The sequence below is a fragment of the Anolis sagrei genome, chromosome 5 (genome assembly GCF_037176765.1).
Source record: "Anolis sagrei isolate rAnoSag1 chromosome 5, rAnoSag1.mat, whole genome shotgun sequence".
NCBI classification, from domain to species: domain Eukaryota; kingdom Metazoa; phylum Chordata; class Lepidosauria; order Squamata; family Dactyloidae; genus Anolis; species Anolis sagrei.
In genome coordinates this window covers 196,032,648-196,058,423 of record NC_090025.1, presented here as the reverse complement: position 1 = coordinate 196,058,423, position 25,776 = coordinate 196,032,648, and the positions used below count along the sequence as shown (strand labels likewise).

Here is a 25,776-nt window from a genome sequence, read left to right as displayed (position 1 = left end):
CGGAAAGGTCTTTCTTCTATGGAAGAGAACTAGGAAGGTCCTTCTTGTATGAAAGACCACCAAGAAGGTCTTTCTTTTGTGGAAAACCACCAGAAAGGCTCTTCTTGTATGGAAGACGACAAAGAAGGTCCTTCTTGTATTGAAGACCACCAGGAAGGTCCTTCTTCTAGAGAAAACCACCAAGAATTTCTGTCTTATATGGAAGGCCACCAAGAAGGTCCTTCCTGTATAGAAGGCAACCTAGAGCAGTGGTTCTTAACCTTCCTAATGCCATGACCCCTAAACACAGTTCCTCATGTTGTGGTGACCCCCAACCAGCAAATTATTTTCATGACAACTTCACAACTGCAATTTTGCTACTGTTATGAAACATAATGTAAATATCTGATATGCAGGCTGTATTTTCCATTCCATTGGCAAAAATACCCAATATACCGAAATTTGAACACTGGTGGTGTTGGGTGGGGAATTGATTTCGACATTTGGGAGTTGTAGTTGCTGGGATTTATAGTTCACCTACAATCAAAGAGCATTCCAAACTCCACCAATGATGGAATTGAAACAAACTTGGCACACAGAATTCCCATGACCAACAAAAAATACTGGAAGGGTTGATGGGCATTGACCTTGAGTTTTGGAGTTGTAGTTCACCTACATCCCGAGAGCACTGTGGACTCAAACAAAAATGGATCTTGACCAAATTTGGCATGACAATCAATATGCCCAAATGTGAACTTTGCTGGAGTTTGGGGGAAAATATACCTTGACATTGGGAGTTGTAGTTACTGGGATTTATAGTTCACCTACAATCAAAGAGCATTCTGAACCCCACCAAGGTTGGAATTGGGCCAAACTTCCCACACAGAACCCCCATGACTAACAGAAAATACTGTGTCTTTGGCGACCCCTCTGATACCCCCTCGCGACCCCTCCAGGGGTCCCGACCCCCAGGTTGAGAAACGCTGATCTAAGTCATTAGTCTTGCCGCCTGGTTCCCTTTGGGTGCCTCTTCCAAGTCTATAATTCTATCCTTCTTCTAAGAAGCCTGGCCAGCCATTCTGTAATCCCGTAACTCACCACGACATGGAAAGGGCTGTTGGGGATCTGTTCGCCCCCGAAGCGGATGGTGATGACGTATTTGCCAGGCTCCGGAGCAGTGTAGTAGATGTCGAAGGTGCCGTCGTGGTTCTCCACCACGTCGACGTCCAGCTCGGCCCCGTCCGGCGTGGAGACCTTGCAGGTCACTTTCCCCTTCCCGGCCGCCTTGGCGTCCACCGTGATGACCGTCTCCTCTCCGATCTGGATGGTGGGTCCCAAGCAAGTGCCTGGAGGAGAAAAGGAGAGATTCCTTGGTCAGACAAACGAGGGACATCCATCCAAGGCAAGCCAGTTGGATTATGGTCACAGAATGAGAATTTGCAAATGGCTATAGAAGATGGTTTGCTGTTAGTTTTTCGGGCTGTCTGGCCATGTTCTAGCAGCATTCTCTCCTGACATTTTGCCTGCATCTGTGGCATCTTCAGAGGTTCTGTTGTCAGTGAAGCAAGTGGAGTGTGGAATAATTTACGACGCCATAAAAATCTCCAGTAAGCATGCAACGAATGAGGAAGTACTTCATCGGTGTCACAAATGGACGGAGAATTTATTTATTTATTTATTTATTTACTTTATTAGTATACTGCAGTTTCTCAGCCCTAAGGCGACTCAACGTGGTTAACAACAACAGGAGCTCCCCTGGTGGCCAGAATACCCTCATGAAAAAGCTGGAATGTTAAATAGCCTCTGTGTGTCTATGTTGCGTGTCTATGGCATTGAATGTTTGCCATGTATATGTACATTGTAATCTGCCCTGAGTTTCCTGCGGTGTGAGAAGGGTGGATTAAGATTGTCTGGAGGGGCCCTGCTCTCGGTCCCACCGGCCTCTCAGGCGCGTCTGGTGGGGGACGAGGGACAGGGCCTTCTCGGTGGTGGCCCCTCGACTCTGGAACTCTCCCCCACTGGAGATCAGAACTGCCCCCTCCATTCTGTCGTTCAGAAAATGGGTGAAAACCTGGCTATGGGGTTTGGCTTTCGACGAGTGAATCAATATGTCTGTGATCGGATAGATGACGATGAATGATGGACAACGAATTCACTATGACGACTGACCATTGTTATTATGTGATTGCATTTTGCTGTTATAACTTTTTAATTGAATATGTTATATGATGTTTTTAATGATTGTTTTGGGATTTTATTGTTGGAAACTGGCCCGAGTCCCCCGATAGAGGGGAGAAGACCGGTATACAAAATCGCTAAATAAATAAATAAATAATGTCCAGGGTGGGAGAAGAAAAAAAACCTTTGTCTCTTTAAAGCAAGTGTAAATGTTGCAATTGGCAAGTTGGAATAGCATTGAGTAGCCATGAAGCTGCAAAGTCAATCATTGAGGGTATCTGCATACTATAGAGGTCACCTGGCTGTTATTGCCTGGAGGCATCCTTTGTTTGAGAAGTGTTCACTGGTATCATGTCAGACTACACAAAGAAGCCACTGAAATCCGCAAGAAGCAGGTGGACAATTTCAACAGAAAGAAGAAAACCATGAAATAATAATAATAATAATAACAACAACGACAACAACAACAACAACAACAACTTTATTTATATTCTGCTCTATCTCCCCAAAGGGACTCAGGGCGAATTCCAAACATAAAAGGCAAACATCCAATGCCCGAATACAACAACAATACATCCATACTAACAAAATGTATACAACCCAACATATTAATACGAATTATGACTTAACAAACTAAAATTAAATAAAAAGCACAACCTGTTATAACAGACATAAGGCAAAACACAATAAACAAAACCCGGCTACCAGTATTAAAAAACAAACAAACACCAGAATCAAGACAGTAAATAAGGAATTCCACTCAGAAACAGAACCCCAGACAACTAACACTCAAGTGCCAGTTAACACCTTCAAAACAGAGGATGCCTCCAAGCAACAGAGGCCAGGCCACCTCTTGCAGATACCCTCACTGATGGAGTATCTGAATCCTTGCTTTTCCCACCTGAAGATTTCCACACATATATGTATTTATTGATGGTATTAAAATATCTATGCCCGTCCTAGATTAAAGATATATCATTCAAAGAAGTTACTTACCCAACCCATGGCCTCCGATGGACACTGTAAGGCAGGAAGGAAGGAAAACACCCATCAGAAAGTGCAGTTGATTGACAAATTGTACCTTTTCCGCAATAGTTTAGTTATATTTTTTAACTTTTTTTGCATATTGGGCCCCAGGTTAGAAAAAACAAACAAACCAGGGAATAGGCTACCATTATAGCAACTAGTTAATGTTGAACATCCCTTATTCGAAATGCTCAGAAGAAATATAATGCGCAGATTTGATAAATGTGGATTTGATATTTAGTTTGAATGGAATTAAATGTAACATGAATGAATGAGAGCTAATTTGGCTGAAGACGCCATTCTAAAAGATTAAGGCCTGCCATGACTAAATCATTAACCGCCTGCTTGCTGGAACTGTAATTAAAACCTGCTAATGAGAACTGAGATGGTAAACTGTGACAAGAACTGTGACAATGATAAGAGAAATGTTTACATCTGGAGGTTTGGAAAGAAAGGTCGGATGGCCATCTGTCAGGAGGGCTTGAATTGTGTCTTCCTAGCCTCTGATGCCATGATTCTATGACCCACCTGTGACCAGGCACTTGCTGGCATCCCCGGCAGGCAGCGCATGGATCCGGAAGGGTGAGTAGGGGATTTCGTCTCCGCCGTACTTGATGGTGATGGTGTAGCGCCCCGTCATGTCCGGGACGTAGGATACGGTGTAGGTCCCGTCTCCATTGTCCCGGATATTGGCTTTCTTGGGTTTGCCTTCCGGGTCCTGGAGAGAGGGGAAAAAACCAGAGAGCTGGTCACTTAGTGTGGCCACTGGTGTGTTTAATCTTCTATCTATATATAAATGCTCTGTGAGTAATGAGTACCTTAAAAACAAAAGAACCAATGAACAAAATCACACCAAATTTGGCTACAAAACATCTCACAACACAAGGAGTGACCATCACTCAAAAAATTATGATTTTGTCATTTGGGAGTTGTAGTTGCTGGGATTTCGAGTTCACCTACAATCAAAGAGCGTTCTGAACTCCACCAATGATGGAATTGAACCAAACTTGGCACACAGAACTCCCACAACCAGGAGAAAATACTGGAAGGGTTTGGTGGGCATTGGCCTTGAGTTTGGGAGTTGTAGTTCACCTACATCCAGAGAGCACTGTGGTGTGGACTCAAACAATGATGGATCTGGACCAAACTCTACATGAATACTCAGTATGCCCAAATCTGAACACTGCTGGAGTTTGGGGAAAATAGAATCTTGACATTTGGGAGTTGTAGTTATAGGGATTTGTAGTTCACCTACAATCACAGAGCATTCTGAACCCCACCAATGATGGAATTGGGCTAAATCCCCCACACAGAACCCCCAATGCACCCAATGCTCCCAAATATGAACACAGGTGGAGTTTGGGGGAAATAGACCTTGACATTTGGAAGTTGTAGTCACTGGGATTCAACGTTCACATACAATCAAAGAGCACTCTGAACCCCACGAACGACACAATTAGGGCAAACTTCCACATGGAACCCCCATGACCAACAGAAAATACTTAAGGCCATCCAGTCCAACCCCCTTCATCAGGGCAAGAAAACATAATCAAAGCCCTCCTGAGAAAGAGCCAGCCAGCCAGCCAGATAGATGATAGATAGATAGATAGATAGATAGATAGATAGATAGATAGATAGATAGATACAGATAGATTTGATTCACACAGAGAGAGATATATAGTATCATAGATTTGAAAGGGACCCCTAAAGAAGGACAATGATATGTTGCATGTTCCAGGGTGGGCAAACCAGACACTCTCTACATCAACACTGGCAAAGAGACAGCAAGAAATACTGTTTACCCACAAGCAGAAAGACATGACATAGATTAGAAACCACCACTTTCTCATTACTTCATTTTCCAGACCAACGCGTGGCAGGGGACAGCTAGTTATATCTAAAACCACATCTCTGAAAGGAACTGGGATTATATTACACTATGGAACCAAATCTGAAATATTTTCTGTCCCTGTTTTGAAAGTGTGTGCTGTAATGTTTCACTATTGTCTGGTGTTGATGTCTAATATGATATTATTTGATTTATGGTTTGATGATGATGATGGTGATGATTTTATTATTTGATTTATGCTATTATTATTATTATTATTATTATTATTACTACTACTACTACTACTACTACTACTAGCCGTCCCCTGCCAGGCGTTGCTGTGGCCCAGTCTAGTGATCTAGAAAATAAAGTAATGAGAAAGTGTTGGTTTCTAATATATGTATTTTCTCTATGCTTGTGGGTAAACAGTTCATGGTGTTTAGAATGCTCTCTGATTGTAGGTGAACTGTACATCCCAATAACTACAACGCCCAAATGTCAAGGTGTATTTCCCCTAAACTCTATCTGTGTTCAGATTTGGGTATATTGGGTATTCTTGCCAAGTTTGGTCTGCTGAATTGTGACTAAAAAGGTTCTGATGAGAACTGCTGACATTGTTGGCCTGTTGAACTGTGGTTGAAAACAACATGTTTACAAAGTCAACGACAATGATTCTTTAAGTTGAGGAAGTCAACACAATGGTTCCTTACGTTAAACTAACCTCTGCCTGGGATCTGATGGAGTTAGTCTGTTTTACAACAGCAGCAGAAAAATACTATATAAGAGATTCTCATACTTTCCAAAAGTGTGTCAGATCTGCAGGTGAATGCAGAGTCTGGTCACCCACCTCTTTCTCCAAGGGATGGAAGAAGATAGTGTATTCAGAAGATGGCAGATTTGCAGGACATGCAATCTGTCCCACGTGTGGGTCTCTTCTCCAGGAGCAGGAAGAAGGGATGGTAACGTATGCATGGGGAGTGAATGTTTATATGTGTGTGAATGATGAGTAAAATGTAATATCCCCTTTGGGTTGTTGTAGGTTTTTCCGGGCTATATGGCCATGTTCTAGAGCAGTGGTTCTCAACCTTCCTAATGCCACGACCCCTTAATACGCTTCCTCATGTTATGGTGACCCCCAACCATAAAATTATTTTACTGTCATTTTCTTGCTGTTATGAATAGTAATGCAAATATGGTTTTGCATTTTATGTAATTTATTTTTTGATTATCTGTTGTGTTCTTGTGTGTTTATATTGTGTTTACTGTATTGATAGGCGTGACCTTATGTAAGCCGCCCCGAGTCCACTTGGGGGGGATGGAGGCGGGGTATAAATAAAGATTATTATTATTATTATTATTATTATTATTTATATCTGATATGCAGGATGTATTTTCATTCACTGGACCAAATTTGACACAAATACCCAATATGCACAAATTTGAATATTGGTGGGGTTGGGGTGGGGTCATTGATTTTGTCATTTGGGAGTTGTAGTTGCTGGGATTTATAGTTCACCTACAATCAAAGAGCATTCTGGACTCGACCAACGATGGAATTGAACCAATCTTGGCACACACACAGACCAACAGAAAATACTGGAAGGGTTTGGTGGCCACTGATCTTGAGTTTTGGAGTTGTAGTTCACCTACATCCAGAGAGCACTGTGGAATCAAACAATGAGGGATCTGGACCAAAATTGGCACAAATACTCGCTATGCCCAAATGTGAGCACTGGTGGTGTTTGGGAAAAATCGTCCTTGACATTTGGGAGTTGTAGTTGCTGGGATTTATAGTTCATCTACAAACAAAGAGCATTCTGGACTCCACCAACAATTGAATTGGGCTAAACTTCCCACACAGAACCTCCATGACCAACAGAAAATACTGTGTTTTCTGGTGGTCTTTGGTGACCCCTCTGACACCCCCTCGCGACCCCTCCAGGGGTCCCGACCCCCAGGTTGAGAAACACTGTTCTAGAGGCATTTTTCTCCTGACGTTTCGCCTGCATCTATGGCAAGCAAATATCCCCTTTGTTTGTGTAACCAATGGAGCTATATAGTATGTGTGTGTTTACTTTCTTTCTCTGTAAAGTGCCTAATACACTCTATTTCACTGGAAATGGATTAAAATAACCTTTTAAAAGTTTTGAGAGTATTCATGATGCCCAGGTGGGCCACTTCTAGGCCCTGGCACTCACCAGTATTTGGACAGTGAGCAATCCCTCGCCAGCATCGCGGGCATCGATGGTGAACTCAACAGGCAAACTGGCTGGGATGCCGGACGCATTGAGACCGGGTCCACTGGCCCGCACTTTGCTGGCATCATGGGCCGGAAGGACCTTGATCTTGAATGGGCTGAAACAAGGAAAGAGAAAGAAAGAGTTAATTACGAAAGGGATCTTAGAGGCTGTGATATAAAAACTCTGCTAACTGGGACCAAGGCTCCAGGCCCATAGCGGGGGGGGGGGGGGGGGGTGTTAGGGGTCCAACCCCCCCCCCCCCGAAATGTTTCAGATTTTTTTTAAAAAACCTGGTTTACTCATGAATTTTAACTGGTTAACCAAATCCCCATGCTAAGTCTATGAGATGCAAAAAATCAAGAGTCCCTCCAGAACTGCAAGCACGATCTCAAGCAAATACTGACAATTTATTCACACTGTCATTACTTGCAGCAACAGCTGATGTAGTTGTTCTGGTACAGCTGTACCAGGAGCTCCAACTTTATTTGCTTTGTATTAAATGTTTGCTTGCAGTCCTAGGTTTCAGGGACTCTGCAGATAGGTGGCTTCTTTGGTTGCAGTCATAGGGCAAGTCACCTGTCCATCATTGTTAAGTTTTGGTCCCGCCCCTTGCTCAGGGCAATTGGGAAGGGAAGGGAGCCATTTTTAGTTAGTCTCAGCAAGGTAAGCTTATGTATAGGATGTGTGCAAGCTTCCCCTGTACAAAAGCTTCAACCCTTAAGACCTTCCGGGGGAGAAAGGTCTTAAGAGTCTCCAAAGAATTTCCAGGAAAACAGCCCTAAAGACCAAAGAACTCCAGCTGGAGAACATCTACTGCCTTGCTGGTAGGTCCACTCGGCGTTCGAGATGCAGTTCGACCCGGTAGCGGAGCCCACATCAGTAAGGGTTAGATTGCAGTCAGCCTGGGAGGAGTTAAAAAGGGGATTTTCCTTTAAAGAAGTTATTGAAGGCAGTTGCCTGTCCTTCGTGGGCAAGGTTAGGAATTCACCAGTTGCCTAAAAGCTTGGAATCATTTGCTTAACTTTACTGAAGACAAGAGAAGTTTCTGTTTGATTGTTCATTAATAAAAGACTTTGTTGTACTTCTCAAGCCATCTAAAGACTGTTTGTGGTGGAAACCTCTGAGAACTTCTCTTTAAGCTTCCCGCTGGACAAAGGTTGCACATCCTGTTCTAAAGACAATTATTTACAGGCCCAGCGCGCGACAGAACAGTAGTGAAGCAACCAAGTTGGGGGAGGGGGGGGGATGTTGAATGCTCTCATTAAGGAGGCCAGACTTGGTGGAGGTGGTTGAAATTTTTTTCTGGCTACGGCCCTGCAAAGCTCTGCAATGTTTGGGGAATTAGAACGAACTGCCTGCCTTGGAGACAGTCTTTCCCATTGAGCAGCTGGATGAGGAAGCCGTGAGATGATTGCATTCACATGCCTACCTAGCAAGGGTGTTGTGTGTGTTTTACTCTTTCTCTCCACCACCCCCACAATCACCCTAGTGCCAAACCCCCAACCAGTGGCCGGACACTTTCCCAAATTCTGGGAAATCTGGACAAAACAATGGCTCTGTGCAGTTTCAGATGGAGACCTTCACTGGACTTGCTAGGACGCAGCATTGACAATGACAAAGCCCATCACACTGAAACATTTTGGACAACTCCATGTGCAGCTGCCTCACTTCTTCAGAGGGAAGTGTCCATCAGTCTGGCCAAGGTCCAGGCCTCTTCCTCCCTCACAGAACTTTCTAGACCCTGTCAATCACTGAGCTCAGACCCCAGGACAATTTGCCCAGTCCTGGCCAAAACTGCAAGACTTTGGGGCTTTGGGCCAAGCTAAAAACAGAGGCACAATGTAATCTGCCAGTGCGGAGATGGAAGGCGCATGGCAAGCTGCCCACATTCCTGGCAAGCCAGGCATGTATCTGGTGCTGCAGGACGGAGGCACGCAAGACAGATGGGCACAGCTGAACAAAGGGGCCGCTGCCATCAAGGAGAGTCCTTGGCGAGGGAAGCGGGACACTTTTTAGCACAATCTGGATTACGGAAAGAGGAAATCTTTCCTCTGGTTAGACCACACCTGGAATATTGTGTCCAATTCTGGGCACCGCAATTCAAGAGAGATATTGACAAGCTAGAATGTGTCCAGAGGAGGGCAACTCAAATGATCAAGAGTCTGGAGAACAAGCCCTATGAGGAGCGGCTTAAGGAGCTGGGCATGTTTAGCCTGAAGAAGAGAAGGCTAAGAGGAGATATGATAGCCATGTATAAATATGTGAGAGGAAGCCACAGGGAGGAGGGAGCAAGCTTGTTTTCTGCTTCCCTGGAGACTAGGACACGAAACAATGGCTTCAAACTACAAGAGAGGAGATTCCATCTGAACATGAGGAAGAACTTCCTGACTGTGAGAGCCGTTCAGCAGTGGAACTCTCTGCCCCGGAGTCTGGTGGAGGCTCCTTCTTTGGAAGCTTTTAAACAGGGGCTGGATGGCCATCTGTCAGGGGTGATTTGAATGCAATATTCCTGCTTCTTGGCAGAATGGGGTTGGACTGGATGGCCCAGGAGGTCTCTTCCAACTCTTTGATTCTATGATTCTATGATTCTATGAAATCTGCCCACTGCGCCCCATCCCATGTTGCTCAGAACCGCAGTCATGCCAATGGCTGTCTCACCTGCGGGGCACTTCTTGACCGGCGTATTTGACGGAGACTGTGTACGGTCCATCCGTGGCTGGAGCGTAGTTCACCGTGTGGGTGCCGTCCCCGTTGTTGCGGACCTCCACTGGTTCAGCGACCCCTAAGTAAGTGGGAACAAATGGGCCAAAGGGCATCAGAAGCTGAAGGAAGAGAACAAAGGGCATCAAAGCCAAAAGGAAAGGTCATCGGACGGAAAAGGAAGGGACCCCAAATCATCACAAACAAAGGGAAGGGACCAAAGGTCATCAGGAAGCCAAAGAAAGAGACACATATAGAACTCCAGTATGCTGATGATAATGTCGTCTGTGCACATTCAGAAGAAGATCTACAAGCCACTCTAAACACCTTTGCAGAAGCATACGAGAAGCTCAGCCTGTCATTGAACATCGAGAAAACCAAAGTACTGTTCCAGCAGTCACCAGCCATCCCCTCTCCAATGCCAGAGATACAACTTAATGGTGTAACACTAGAAAATGTTGACCATTTCCACTACCTTGGCAGCCACCTCTCCACCAAAGTCAACATTGACACCAAAATACAACACCGCCTGAGCTCTGCAAGTGCAGGATTTTTCCGAATGAAGCAGAGAGTGTTTGAGGACCAGGACATCCGTAGGGAGACCAAGGTGCTTGTTTATAAAGCTATTGTCCTCCCAACCCTGCTCTACGCCTGTGAAACGTGGACTGTCTACAGACATCACACTCAACTCCTGGAATGATTCCATCATCACTGCCTCCAGAAAATCCTGCAAATCTCCTGGGAAGACAGGCGGACAAACGTCAGCGTGCTGGAAGAAGCAAAGACCACCAGCATTGAAGCGATGGTCCTCCGCCATCAACTCCGCTGGACTGGCCACGTTGTCCGGATTCCCAACCACCGTCTCCCAAAGCAGTTGCTCTACTCTGAACTTAAGAACGGAAAACGGAATGTTGGTGGGCAGGAAAAGAGATTGAAAGATGAGCTCAAAGCCAACCTTAAAAACTCCGGCTTAGACACTGAGAACTGGGAAGCCCTGGCCCTTGAGGTCAGCTGTGACCAGCAGTGCTGCAGAATTTTAAGAGGCACGAATGGAGGGTGAAAGAGAGAAACGTGCCAAGAGGAAGGCGCGTCAAGCCAACCCCGACCAAGACCGCCTTCCACCTGGAAACCAACGCCCTCATTGTGGGAGAAGATGCAGATCAAGAATTGGGCTCCACAGCCACCTACGGATCCACAAGAATACTGATCATGGAAGACTATCCTACTCGGCCCACGAGGGATTGCCTAAGTAGAAAGTAATGGACCCAACATCAGAAGAATGCAAAAGGAGGGACCAAAGGTCTTACGAAGGGATCCCAAATCCTCAGAACGAAAGAGAATGGACCCAACACCATCAGAACCCAAAGTAAGGACCAAAGGGAAGGGACTCAAAATAATCGGAACCAAAGGGATTTGACCCAATATTATCAGAACCCAAAGCAATGGACCCAAAATCATTAAAGTGAAGGGACGGAACGTCATCGGAAGCAAAAGGAAGGGCTCCACAATCCTCAGATGAAGCATCGTTTGGAATCAAGTCAAGATCTCGCCCTTGTTCTTGGAAGCTTTGCTTGGAAAATTCATGTTTTAAGTGCCTTTGTTTCATGGTTTTGATTATTGGCTTCTATGCTTCTATATTCGTGCCTTGGATTCATGTTTCCTGATTTCTTGCATTTTATTTGGGAAGTTTTGACTTTGTTTTTATGGACTTTGTTGGACTATTACTCTGGACTACTTTGTTCCTGCTTATCTTCCTACCTAATTGGATTTGCCTATTTCTTTAAAGTGCTTTTTTACCTTACTGCTTTTTAATTATCTTCACTAAAAGGATTGTTTTCCATCCAACGGTGTGGTGTTTAAAATCAGAGGGCTTTTCCTGTCCTGGAGTGCAACAGACTCAAAGAAAGGGACCAAAAGGAATCACAACAAAAAAAAGTTCCTGCTTATCTTCCTACCTAATTGGATTTGCCTATTTCTTTAAAGTGTGTTTTACCTTACTGCTTTTTAATTATATTTTTGAGTTTTATTGTTGTATTTGTTATGCTGTTGTTTTATTGAGGGCCTTGGCCTTTGTAAGCCGCACCGAGTCCTTCGGGAGATGTTAGCAGGGTACAAATAAAATTAATAATAATAATAATAATAATAATAATCTTCAATAAAAGGATTGTTTACCATCCAACAGTGTGGTGTTTAAAGTCAGAGGACTTTTCCTATCCTGGAATGCAACAGACTCAAAGAAAGGAACCAAATGGAATCAGAACAAAACAAAAAAAAGGACCCAACACCATCAGAACCAAAGGAAATAAACCCAACACTATTGGAACATAGAGGAAGGCAACAATGAGGTGGGATGAACAAAAACATTTCTAAGCTGCCATGAACTCTCCATAAGAGAAGTGACCCAGAATGATGAGAAAGCCCTATCAGCAATGCACAGTGGTGGAGTTTGCTTTCCCACCCCTCCAGAGATCCCTACCTGTGGGTCCCAGGACCTTCACCTCCAGGGGGGCCAGGCCAGCCTTGCTGCAGTCCACAGTGAAGGTCTGGGGGACACGGGCACGGACGCCGGCTCCCAACCCGGGGCCCGAACACTTGACCTTGCTGGGGTCCACCACGTCCTTGACAGGAACACGGAATGGGCTTCCTGAAGGAGAAGGAAAGACGGGTAGGTTAGTTAGTGCCCGGTAGGCTATTAGGAGTTGTGGGAGTTGGGGTCCTAAACACCTGGAGGACCCATGTTTGCCCATGCCTGGTGTATTATGATGCACCTTGTGGAGTATATATGATGTGAAACTGTCAGTTAGGAAGATAAAGATATATTCTGTCAGGCAGGAGGGACCTTTATTTTGTTATCCCACCGCTGCCACCAATTAATATTATGTGGGAAATATACATGTGGGAGAAAGAGGAACTTCTTACTTTTACTGCCACCAGTAAAATTATATGTATACGTAGGTGTCAAGGTAATGCTGCTGGTAAAGGGATTAAAGAAGAATAAACCTCTCAGAAACTCAGCTATTTAGTGTCTGTATATGTCTCTTTGTTGTATTGTAAGGGAACGCCGTCCCTACACCCTTAAAACCCTCCAGGATCTTACCAGTCCGCTATGGATCACAACGGAGTCGAAACAGATTAGCAAAACACAGGTTTATTTCATATTGTGCAATAGAAAGGCGGACAGACAGCATACACAGTAGTGCTGGTACCAAGCTGCCGTGCCCATTGGGCACGAAGGTTGAGCTTATAGGAGGGCGGTGGTCCAACTTCCCCTCTTTGCCTTATTTAGACATTCCTCACATGGTGGTAACTTCCCTTTTCAGCCCAATTTGGGCATAGGTACATTTGACCACATTGGACCACCCCAAACCCCTCCTCTTCCCAGAATAACATATATCGGGTAAACACTTCCAGTAATAGTTACACGCCCCTTGTACCCTTGTGGTCAACCCTGTGGTCAGCTACCAATAAACATGCAGCATCTATGTACCCCATTGTTAGCTGTTGTTCTAAGGAGCTATGGGGCAACAACAACAACAACAATAATACAAAAACAATACAAAACTCATAGCAAAATAGCAAAAACAATAACAATAACACGATGCATTTAAAAACCAATGGCTGGGCCAAATGCAATAATTAAAAATTTAAAAAATAATGCTGGGCATGAATAGGTAGCATGTAATTGGAATAAAGATTTTGAAGAGGGAAGAAATGTGCAGACAATCTTAAATCATTATTAAAGTGCATTTGAGTTTCCTATTCTGGGAAGGCACACTGAAACAGCCATGTTTTCAGGCTCCTCCTAAAGACTGCCAGAGTTGGGGCTTGTCTAATATCCCTGGGGAGTGAGTTCCAGAGTCGAGGGGCCACCACCGAGAAGGCCCTCTCCCTCATCCCCACCAATTGCGCTTGCGACGGTGGTGGGAGCGTGAGCAGGGCCTCTCCATATGATCGAAGAGATCGTGTGGGTTCGTACACAGAGATGCGGTCACACAGGTAGGCGGATCTCAAACCATTTAGAGCTTTGTAGGTAAGCACCTGCACCTTGAATTGGGTCCGGTAAATGAACGGCAGCCAATGGAGCTCCTTAAACAGGAGGGTTGACCGCTCCCTGTAAGGAGCTCCAGTTAGCAACCTGGCCACCGCTCGTTGAACCAGTTGGAATTTCCGGGCCGTTTTCAAGGGTAGCCCCATGTAGAGTGCATTACAGTAGTCCAATCTGGAGGTGACTAAGGCATGGACCACCCTGGCCAGATCCGCCTTCACGAGGTACGGTTGCAGTTGGCGCACGAGTCTTAATTGTGTGAAGGCCCTCCCGGCCACTGCCGACACCTGAGCTTCAAGCGTAAGTGATGAGTCCAGGAGGACACCCAAACTGTGGACCTGTGACTTCAGGTCCTTTCTGTGGTCGGCCAGTTCCAAGCAACCATGGGGCAATCATGTACCTTTGTGGCCAAACAGTAGCATCATGGAGCAAGCGTACCTTCCTCTTTATCACAGGAGTGCACGTACCAGCTCTTGCAAAGTTTCCAATATAATATGCATGCAGCCTATATGTCTAAAGCACCCCAAAAGCCCCTAGAAGCTCCTCAATATGGCTTATCATCTCCCTCAGTATAACCAATACTGTAGTGAGTATGTAGCTTCAAATTATTCTTTAGTTGGCTCTCAGGAATGTATCTTCAGCCTTGTAACTTGACACAAGACTCCAATATATTAGATGAAACAAAGAATATATTTATTTATGAATTCTTGTGCACATAAAGCGTTTTTGTTACACAGTACTTTCCTTCAGTTCCACTTACCAGGGATGGGGTGTCCTCCGAAAGTGATGTTGACGTCATAGTCTCCAGGTGTGAATGGGATGTACTCCACACTGCAGCTGCCGTCTTTGTTGTCCTTGCAGGACATTTTGGCTTCGGATGGTCCTTCAATGGCCAGACCGAGGCCGCCAGTCCCCGCTCCCCTGCAAACCCCGAAAACAATGTATGGTCACCTTCAGAAAGCCATTTGACTGAAGAACAAGGGAGCATAATAAATACAGTTTGGCGTCACTTTAACTCCTGTGCCTCCAAGTCATAAAATCATGACAGTTTAAAATGTCTTTAGCTTTCTGTACCAAAGAATTTTAATTAGTGCCTCACCAAACTACAAGTCCATCGCATTGAGCCATGGAGACTTAAACTGGTACTAAACTGCGCTAATTATATAGTGTAGATGTACTCCAAGACTACCTCTCAGAGGAATCAAGTACAGTCCCTTGGAAAACAAATAAATAAATTGGATGCTGTAGCTTTGTAAAAGGAAAAACATGCCATAATCGTTGTTTATTTGATGTTTAACTGCAACCCAGCCTTTGCGCTTTCTTCTTTCACCTTGGTTAGAAGGCTCCTCAGCTCCTCCTCGCTTTCGGCCATCAGAGTGGTGTCATCTGCATATCTGAGATTGTTAATATTTCTTCCAGCAATTTTCACCCCAGCCTTGCATTCCTCAAGCCCTGCACATCCTCGCATGATGTGTTCTGCATACAAGTTGGATAGGTTGGGGGAGAGGATACAACCCTGCTGTATGCCTTTTCCCAATCTTGAACCAGTCTGTTGTTCCATGGTCAGTTCTTACTGTTGCTACTTGGTCATTATACCCCTAAGGAAAAGAAGGAGTGGACTACCTGGTCTCCACGGTGAAGCGGTTGGATTTGTTGACCAATCCTCCCTCCAGGCCAGGGCCATAAGCACGGACGCGGCTGGGGTCGCAGCCCTCCGTGACCCCCACTCGGAAGGGGCTCTTGGGCACCGGCACATCATCATAAGTCACTTCCACCAGGTGCACACCTGGGACAACAGGCAGCGAGAAAGAAAGAGAGAGAAAGAGAGAAGTTGGCTGTTATATATTGTGTTTCAGAATGATATTCTTTGAGTCTCAGAAAGATTGAAGCAATTGGTCTGTCTTTGCAAGCACTCTTAATGCTCATAAATGTGAAAGTCAGTCAAGAGCAGACTTTGGGATCTTGACTTCCATAGTCTGACTCTTGCAGCAAAGACAACTTGTTCCCCTACCACGTCATTAATTCCAAGCAAGCAGCATATCTTCACATATTGGTCAGTGCCACCCAGAGGAGAGCTTTGGCAACTTCAAGATGTCATATGTTGCCATCAGCTCTGTTGAAATGCTTCATCAATCTTTGTTTGTTTGCCCCAAATGTGATCATTTATGTATGAAATGCACACATTGTGAAAGCCTTACCATCCTCGAAGGGTGTGTACTGGACACGGAAGGTGCCATCCCCGTTGTCGGTGATGTAGGCGTCCGTCTTGGCACCTGAGGGGTTGATGACGCGCACCTTGATATGGTTGCCTCCGGTTTTGGTCAGGGAACGGGCATCCACCGTGAACTCGGTGGTCACCTCGCGCAGGACACCTGGAGAGACAATGGCACGAAGGGTTATAATAGGCAAGATGCAACAGACAGATATCTGGAGTCTCCTAAGTTGTCCAAACTGGAAACATCTCTCAATACATCTTCTAAGTCTCTGGATGCAAAAGATGCAACAGACAGATATCTGGAGTCTCCGAAGTTGTCCAAACTGGAAACATCTCTCAATACATCTTCTAAGTCTCTGGATGCAAAAGATGCAACAGACAGATATCTGGAGTCTCCGAAGTTGTCCAAACTGGAAACATCTCTCAATATCTCTTCTAAGTCTCTGGATGCAAAAGATGCTACAGACAGATATCTGGAGTCTCCGAAGTTGTCCAAACTGGAAACATCTCTCAATATCTCTTCTAAGTCTCTGGATGCAAAAGATGCTACAGACGGATATCTGGAGTCTCCTAAGTTGTCCAAACTGGAAATATCTCTCAATATCTCTTCTAACTCTCTGGATGCAAAAGATGCTACAGACAGATATCTGGAGTCTCCTAAGTTGTCCAAACTGGAAACATCTCTCAACATCTCTTCTAAGTCTCTGGATGTAAAACATTCAACAGACAGATATCTGGAGTCTCCTAGGTTGGCCAAACCAGAAATATCTCTCAATGTCTCTTCTAAGTCTCTGGAAGCAAAAGATGCAACAGACATATATCTGGAGTCTCCTAAGTTGTCCATATTGGGAACATCTCTCAATATCTCTTCTACATCTCTGGATGCAAGACCATGGCCATGAGAGATGCAACAGACAGATATCTGAAGACCCCTAAGTTCTCCAAACTGAAAACTCCTCTCAATATTTTTGTGGATGATGTTTTAACATACACATTTTAATATCTATTTTCAAAGATCTTCATTAGTTTCATTTGCAAGTCATGCTTCAAACTCCAAATTTATAAAGGAATTCTGGAACTGGAAGGCGTCATCTAGTCGAATCCTTAGCATACAGAAATATATAGTGGACACAAAGGGAATTACTCTCAAGACGTCCTTTAAAAGGCATGATTTTTAGATTTTAGACCAGATATGTTCATGCTATAGATGATAGAATATGTCCATGCAGAACGTGTGGGTATGGAGGGACAACCTTAGAAATAAAGCACACTTCTAACTTTTGTTTAAATATCTCCAAGGATGCATCTACACTGTGGAGTTAATGCAGTTTTGACAAACTTTGAATTGCCATTGCTCGATGCCATTATGGAATTATGGGATTTATAGTTTGATGAGGCATCAGCAGCATTTGATAGAGAAGACTAATAACCTTGGAAAACTACAACTCCCATGATTCCATTGCAGTTAAAGTGAAGTTAAACTGCATTCAATTGGCAGATCTCACCCACTTGTAATCCAAACATAGAAAGCATATGACCTTCCATGTGTTTTGATGAATTGTAACTTTCAGCAGTCTTTGCCAAGAATGTGAATATTGATGAATGCTGGGAGTTGGAATCCAAGAAAATCTGTAGGACCACAAATTACCATCTAAAACACGACAACAGGAAGGAAAGAAAATAGAAGATCTCTAGGACATACCCCGTGGTTCCACTCCAGGTCCAAAAACCTTGACGTTGCTTGTGTCCACGGCCGGATCCACATTGACCCGCGCAGGGAACTTGGGCACGGCATGTCCGCCATATTTAATGGTGATGGTATAGGTTCCCGGGAAGGAGGGGATGTAGGTGATACTATAGGTCCCGTCGCTATTGTTCTGGATCAGCACCTCCGCTTTGACCCCCGAATCCGAAATGATCTCAATGGTGAGCTCGGCGTCGCCCGCTTTGGAGCAGTCCACCATGAAAGTGGCCACCTCACCCACCTTGCCGTGTTCCAGCCCTGGCCCGCTGGCCGTCACCTTGGAGGGATCGAAGACGGGCTTGATGTCCGCCTTGAAGGGGGAGCCGGGGATGTGAGCGTCGGCAAAGAGGATGTTGATGGCGTACTCCCCGGGCTCAGTGGGCAAGTACGAGACCGAGCAGGAGCCGTCCCCATTGTCCTGGCATTCGATCTTAGCCTCGCAGGGGCCCTCCACCGTCAGGCCCAGACCACCCGTGCCGGCCCCCTTGGTGTCGATGGTGAATGGGGCTGGCTTGCCCACAAAGCCACCCTTCAGTCCCGGACCGTAGGCACAGACCTGCAAGAAAAGGAGAAAGTGAGGGGAGGAGTACAGTGAGGGTAAGGAAGTGAGGGAAGGAGTAAAGTGAGGGAAGGAAAGAAAGGAGAAAGCAGATGAAAGAAAAGAGCAAGACAGATGAAAGTGAGGGAAAGTGTAAAGTGAGAGAAACAGGAAAGTGAAGAAAGGGAGAAAGGGAGGGAATGAGGAAGTGAGGGAAGGAGGAAGCAAGTGAAATACAAGCGGAGAAACCAGAAAAGAAGGGAAGGAAAAATGAGCAAAGAAGGAAAGTAAGGGAAGGAGAAAGGAAGTGAAAGTATGGAAGGGATGAAAGTGAGGGAAGGTGTAAAGTGAAGGAATCAAGAAAGTGTAGGGAGAAAGTGAGTGAGGGAAGGAGGAAGGAAGGAAAAGACAAGTGAGGGAATCAGAAAGTGAGGAAATGGAAAAAATGAGGAAAGAAGGAAAGAAGAGAAGGAAGAATAAAAGCGAGGGAAGGAGAAAGCAATGAAAAAACAAGTGCGAGATGGATGAAAGGGAGGGAAGCTGTGAAATGAGAAAGTGAAGAAAGAGAGAAAGTGAGGGAAGGAGGAAGGAAGGAAAAGACAGGCACAGAAAGGAAGAAAGTGAGGGAAGAAGGAAGTGAAGGAAGGAGAAAGCAAGTGAAAATCAAGCGGGGGAACCAGAAAGCGAGGGAAGGAAAAATGAAGAAAGAAAAGCCTGGAAGGTGAAAGCGAGGGAAGGAGAAAAGAGAACAAAGAAGGAAAGAGGGGAAAGGAGAAAGAAAGGGACAAGTGGGAAGGACAAGTGGGAAGGTGCAAAGTGAAGGAAATAAGAAACTCAAGAAAGGCAGAAAGTGAGGGAAGGAGAAAGGAAGGAAGGAAGGAAGGAAGGAAGGAAGGAAGGAAAAGACAAGCAAGGCAATGAAGAAAGTGAGAGAAGAAGAAGGTGAGGGAAGGAGAACACAAGTGAAAGACAAACAAGGGAATCAGAAAGCGAGGGCAGGAAAAATGAGGAAAGATGGAAAGTGATTGAAAGCTAAAGTGAGGGAAGAAAAAGGCAAGGGAAAGACAAGTGCAGGACAGATGAAAGTGAGAGAAGATGTAAAGTGAGGGAAGTGAAGAAAGGGAGAGAAGGAAGAAGTGAAGAAAGGAAAATTGGAAAGAAGGAAAGTGATTGAAAGCAAAAGTGAGGGAAGGAGAAAAATGAAGGGAAAAGAAAAGCGAGGGAAGGAGAAAATTGAAAGAACGACAGCAAAGAAACCAGAAAGTGAGGAAGGAATAAAGTGAGGGAAGGAGGGAGGAAGAAAAAGACAAGCGGGGGAACCGGAAAGTGAGGGAGAGGAGGAAAGTGTGTGAAAGAAAAGTGAGGGAATCAACAAGTGAGTGATGGAGAAAGCCAGGAAAAGACAACAAGGGAATCGGAAAGTGTGCAAAGTGAAAGAAAGAGAAAGTGAAGGAAGGGGGAAAGTGTGGGAATGATAAGTGAGGGAAAGACAAGTGAGGGAATGAGTAAGTGAGGGAAGGAGGAATGTGAGGAAGCCAGGAATTGAAGGAAGGAGAAAAGTGAGGGAAGGAGAAAGACAACCATGGATACTGCCAAGTGAGCAAAGGAGGGAGCGAGGGAAGGAAAGAGAAAGCAAGGGAAAGATAAGCATGAGAATCATGGAGAGAAAGAGAAGGAGAAAGAAGGGAGAAAAAGGGCAAGACGGACAACGAGGGAATCATGAAGTGAGAGAAGAAGTAAAGTGAGGGAAGGAGAAAGTGAAGGAAAGACAAGCAACTTCCCCTTTTGCAGTATCCTCTTGTGTGGGGCACTTACCTTGGATGGGTCTGGCGGCATGACGGCATCCACCGCGAAGGGGCTGCCCGGCACAGGATGCCCATCGTACGTGATGTCCACTTTGTAGGGCCCCTCCTCAGGTGGCATGTACTTCACGGAGTGGAGGTCATTGCTGGTGCCCGTCTCCACTTTGCAGGGAATGGGTCTCCGGGAGGGAGAGCTGATCTTCACGTCCACCTGGCCTTGACCCCCGGCCCCCTTGGTGTTGATGGTAAACTCTTGATCTCGGCCAACGTCCACTTCTGCAGGAAAAAGGGAAGGTGGGAAAGACTGGCATGGCTACCATTGACTGGGAGTTGGAACTGGGAGCCAGGAGAAGTTGGAGTGAAACCAACAATAGTTTCAGGACTGAGTTCATTGCGGCAAGATTTCGAAGGCCAGTGTTTCTCAACCTTCCTAATGCTGCGACCCCTTAATGCATTTCCTCATGTTGTGATGACCCCCAACCATAACATTATTTTGCTATTTCATAACTGTAATTTCGCTCCTGTTATTAATTGTAATGCAATTATCTGATAAGCAGGATGTATTTCCATTCACTGGACCAAATTGGGCACAAATACCCAACAAAAAGCCATTAAATGCTAATCAAGGTGGTCAGTTGAAACATTCACACCTAGCTCCAGCAGACAAGAGTCCTTTGTCCCACCCTGGTCTTTCCACAGATATATAAACCCATTTTCCTAGTTCCAACAGACCTCACTACCTCTGAGGATGCTTGCCATAGATGCAGGTGAAACGTCAGGAGAAAATGCCTCTAGAACATGGCCATATAGCCTGGAAAAACCTACAACCCAATACTCAATATACCCAAAATTGGATTTGGGGGGGGGGGGTTGATTGATTTTGTCATTTGGGATTTATAGTTCACCTATAATCAAATTGCATTCTGAACTCCACCAACGACGGAATTGAACCAAATTTGACACATAAAACTACCATGGCCAACAGAAAACACGGGAAGGGTTTGGTGGGCATTGACCTTGAGTTTGGGAGTTGTTGTTCACCTACATCCAGAGAGCACTGTGGACTCAAACAATTATAGATCTGGACCAAACTTGGCATGAATACTCAATGTGCCCAAATATGAACACTGGTGGGGTTTGGGGGAAATAGACCTTGACATTTGGGAGTTGTAGTTGCTGGGATATATAGTTCACCTACATTCAAAGAGCATTCTGAACCCCACTAACAATTAAATTGGACCAAACTTCCCACACAGAACCCCCAATAACCAACAGAAAATACTGTGTTTTCTGATGGTCTTTGGCAACCCCTCTCACACTCACTGGCGACCCCCACAGGGGTCCTGACCCCCAGGTTGAGAACTACTGTCGAAGGCAATCACATCTGAGGTGGCCTTCCATATCACAATTCCATCACATTGACCAAAGCAGTTAAAGCAGTGTCAAACTACATCCATCCTACAGTGTAGATGCAGATGTCAGGCTTCTTCCTTCAAACTAGGTTCATCCCATCATCCCTGCATGGACCCTTGACCCCACTTACTGTTGTTGAGTCCTTGCACTTTGACTTTGCTCAGGTCGAGGGGTGGAGCCACGTTTACGGGGAAAGGACTCTTAGGAATGGGGTCTCCTCCGTAGGTCACGGTTACGGCCATATTGCCCTAATTTGCAGGAGGAGAAAACAGGTCAATATCAGGCATAGAAAGAACATGACACATGCCTGGTCTAACTCATCCTGTGTGTCTCGTCAATCTCACCTGTTGCACAGCTGTGTATTTGACCGTGTAGGAGTAGTCGTGGTTGTCGATGATCTCGAAGTCACGCACCACCTCTCCTTTGGCCGCTCCCGCAAAGTGGACGTCCAGCTTGGCCTTGCCAGCCCCCTTGGTGAAGACGGTGAAGTGGGTGGGCTTTCCCACCTCCACACCTGCCCAGGAAAGGTCACAGTCAGACAGAGCCACCTAGTTTCACAACATCACCCATTTGAGGGGGAAGAACACATGGATATTGCGAGGAGGTGATCAGAGTGGAGAGAAAGCACACGTGCTGTCATGTGACAGGAGAGTAGAGGGAGATTTATTGTTTACTTCTCTGAATTCTGCCACCAACTGGTATAGTGGAGGCCAATTGTTATATGGAATCTATGGTAACTGCCACCAATGTGAGATATGAGGTATTACTGTGAGATATGGCAATACAGACACAGAATGGATGGAGATGAGACTGTCTTCAATAAAAGTTAACTGGTTTATTGAGTATAAAGCGTGTGGTTGCAAGATTGTAACTTATTTTATAGAACTTTGAATAACACTTGGTTAGTTAAACATTTCACTCTTCCAAGTTACACAGTATCTTACTGAGGTGAAGCTCTTGTTACTAAACAATGTTTCAGTACAGGAATATCTTCCCTATTTGATCTTTCCTTGATCAAATAAATTAACAAGCTTATCCTTTAGCCTTTCCCTTGACTAAAGAAAACTGACTATGTTTCTCCTTTCAGCCTCCTTAGACTGAGAAACCCCTTGTAGCTATTCAGGCTTCCCCAAAGCCACAATTCTTTGCTTCACACTTCACTATCCCACTCTACTCTTTACTTCCACTCTTTTACTCCTCTCAGAAACATAATCAACTCCTAACTGACTCTCAAACTGTCTGTTTTTTTCAAAACTCTTTCCACTTGGCTCCTCCCACTTCTCCTTCTGCCAGCTTGCCTTGGTCTCCATGGCAACACTGACTGAGGATCTCTTAAAAAGGCTGCTCCAGTGTTACTGTAGCTAACCCAAACACACACATATATATATAGTTTAAAACATGCAAAGTATTAATAACTTCTTCACAGATATCACCCTCTACTTCCCAGGCTCTGGGTCTCTCCAATGTTTTAGCAATTCTGGCTTGTAGAGAGACAGAGAGAAGTCACTAGGCTTTCATCCTACCATGAATTGTCTCTCCCCAAGTCCAAAGAAGCCATTACTTTTGGTGTCCTGTTTCCCATTGTCTCCTCTTTCTTTGGCCTGTCGCCACTCACCTGTCCGGTTGAGCCCTGGCCCCTCCGCCTTGACTTTGCTGGCATCGTGGGAAGGATCCACCTTGATGTGGAAAGGGCTGATGGGGATCTCCTACAGAGAGAAAGACTGGGTCAATGTGGCGGCCTTGGGGGTCATCCCAAAATTGACCCTTACAAGGCAAATCCCCCATTCTTTGGCCAATGGCTGGAGGGAAAGCTTTGCATTTGCAAATTGAATTATTCATAGATCAGATTAAAATGTTCTCTATCTCTCTCTTGCTAGATCTTCCAATGTGACTATATGGTCACCGTTATTAAAGTGCATTATACAGCCAGTCCCCAAGTTACATACAAGAGAGAAGCTGTATGTTTGTTCTTAAGTTGAGTTTGCATGTAAGTTGGAACAGGGATATTTTCTAAGTGCAACTCCAGTGCCATAGATATAGATATAGATATAGATAGATAATGTTCGTTTGTGAGATTAACGTAACTCAAAAACCACTGGATGAATCGACACCAAATTTGGACACAAGACACCTCTCAGGCCAACGAGTGACCATCTATATTAATAAAAAGGTCATGTTCGTTTGTGGGATTAACAGAACTCAAAAACCACTAGACAAATTGACACCAAATTTGGACACAAGACACCTAACAACCCAGTGTATGTCCTTCACTCAAAAAAATTGATTTTATCATTTGGGAGTTGTAGTTGCTGGGATTTATAGTTCACCTACAATGAAAGAGCATTCTGAACCCCACCAATGATGGAATTGAACCAAACTTGGCACACAATTCTCCCATGAGCAATGGAAAATACTGGAAAGGTTTGGTGGGCAGAGTCCTTTGGTTTTGGAGTTGTAGTTCACCTACATCCAGAGATCACTTTGGACTCAAACAATGATGGATCTGGACCAAACTTGACACAAATATTCCATATGCCCAAATATGAACACAGATGGAGTTTGGGGAAAATAGAGTCTTGACATTTGGGAGTTGTAGTTGCTGGGATTTATAGTTCACCTACAATCACAGAGCATTCTGAACCCCACCAATGATAGAAATGGGCCAAACCTCCCACACTGAACCCCCATGTGGGCCACAGCAATGCGTGGCAGGGGACAGCTAGTGTGTGTGTGTGTGTGTGTGTATGTATGTGTGTGTATATATATATATATATATATGTTTGTTTGTGGGATTAACATAACCCAAAAACCACTGGACAAATTGACACCAAATTTGGACACAAGATACCTATCAGGCCAATGAGTGACGTTCACTCATAAAACACTGAAAATCACAGCGGAAGAGATTTTACAAGCCTATATATATATATATGCCCCATACATTACAACACATGCACAAAATTATATGTGTGTGTGTGTGTGTGTGTGTATACACACACACACACACACACACACACATATGCAAACACACATATATACACATATACACAAATATACACACATATACATAGACTGGGCCACAACAACGTGTTGCAGGGGACAGCGCTTATATATATATATATATATGTAATGTTTGTTTGTTTGTGGGATTAACAAAACTCAAAAACCACTGGATGAATTGACACCAAATTTGGACACGTCATCGAGTCTCAACCAATTCCACATAGTTTGTGGCACAAAAACAAAGTTTCTGGAGTAGAACTACTTTCGAAGTAAGAATCACACAATTAAACAAGAAATAACACTTTCAAACCCGGAATTTGTTACATAGTGTTATCAAACTGGGAGATGTATTCCAAAGACGCAACTTTTCCAAGCTCTGGTCTCCAGCAATTGGCTTTGAAATGTCTCACAGAACCTGTTCACAGCCTTGTCTCCTTCCCCATTTCCCAGTTCTCCCCAGTCCACTCCAGTTGCTTCCTCCCACTGACCTGGTTGGCAAAGAGCACCATGATGGTGTACCGCCCGGGGCCTGGAGGGGTGTATTTCACCGTGAAGGTGTCGTTGTCGTTCTTGATGATGTCAAAATCGATGTCAGCCTCCACGGGCCCCACCACACCTGGTGCACACTTGATGCCGATGCTCACGTCCCCTGCAAAACAGGAGCGATAGCAAATAAGGGAAGGTATCAGCCAGGAATGGGAAGGACTGGTGATAGCGAGCCACGGTGAAGAGACATAGCTTGGAATAATTGAAATCTGTGTTATTTGCATTTGCTTGACAAAATTTGCTAATAATAACTTCGGTGATATTTGCAAATGATAGCTGCTTAATAAGTGTATTCAACAATGTTGCAAATGTGTATTAACCACTGCTCTGATTTGCAAAGCAACACTGTCTGTATATTCCGGAGTGGAAATCATCTATCGGACAGATGGCAAGCTGTTTAACCTCAGCAGACTGAAAGCCAAAACCAAAGTTACAACAACATCTGTTATAGAACTCCAGTATGCTGATGACAATGTCGTCTGTGCGCATTCAGAAGATCTACAAGCCACTCTCAACACC

General features: G+C 44.8%; 1 protein-coding gene across 9 annotated transcripts in view; it reads right to left on the bottom strand.

Annotated features, from left to right (window-relative positions):
• Positions 1–25,776, bottom strand: part of FLNC (filamin C) — a 162,794-nt gene that overhangs the window by 37,855 nt on the left and 99,163 nt on the right. For all 9 annotated transcript variants that reach the window (XM_067469388.1, XM_067469389.1, XM_067469385.1 and 6 more), the window contains 15 exons: positions 25,200–25,360; positions 23,324–23,414; positions 22,053–22,222; positions 21,839–21,956; positions 20,309–20,571; positions 17,914–18,511; positions 16,195–16,368; positions 15,620–15,782; positions 14,757–14,917; positions 12,428–12,595; positions 9,910–10,033; positions 7,210–7,366; positions 3,712–3,901; positions 3,154–3,177; positions 1,078–1,325 (listed from right to left, as the gene is read on the bottom strand). In XM_067469388.1, the coding sequence (XP_067325489.1) occupies positions 1,078–1,325; positions 3,154–3,177; positions 3,712–3,901; positions 7,210–7,366; positions 9,910–10,033; positions 12,428–12,595; positions 14,757–14,917; positions 15,620–15,782; positions 16,195–16,368; positions 17,914–18,511; positions 20,309–20,571; positions 21,839–21,956; positions 22,053–22,222; positions 23,324–23,414; positions 25,200–25,360 (2,810 nt within the window). The remainder of the gene's footprint in view (positions 1–1,077; positions 1,326–3,153; positions 3,178–3,711; positions 3,902–7,209; positions 7,367–9,909; positions 10,034–12,427; positions 12,596–14,756; positions 14,918–15,619; positions 15,783–16,194; positions 16,369–17,913; positions 18,512–20,308; positions 20,572–21,838; positions 21,957–22,052; positions 22,223–23,323; positions 23,415–25,199; positions 25,361–25,776) is intronic.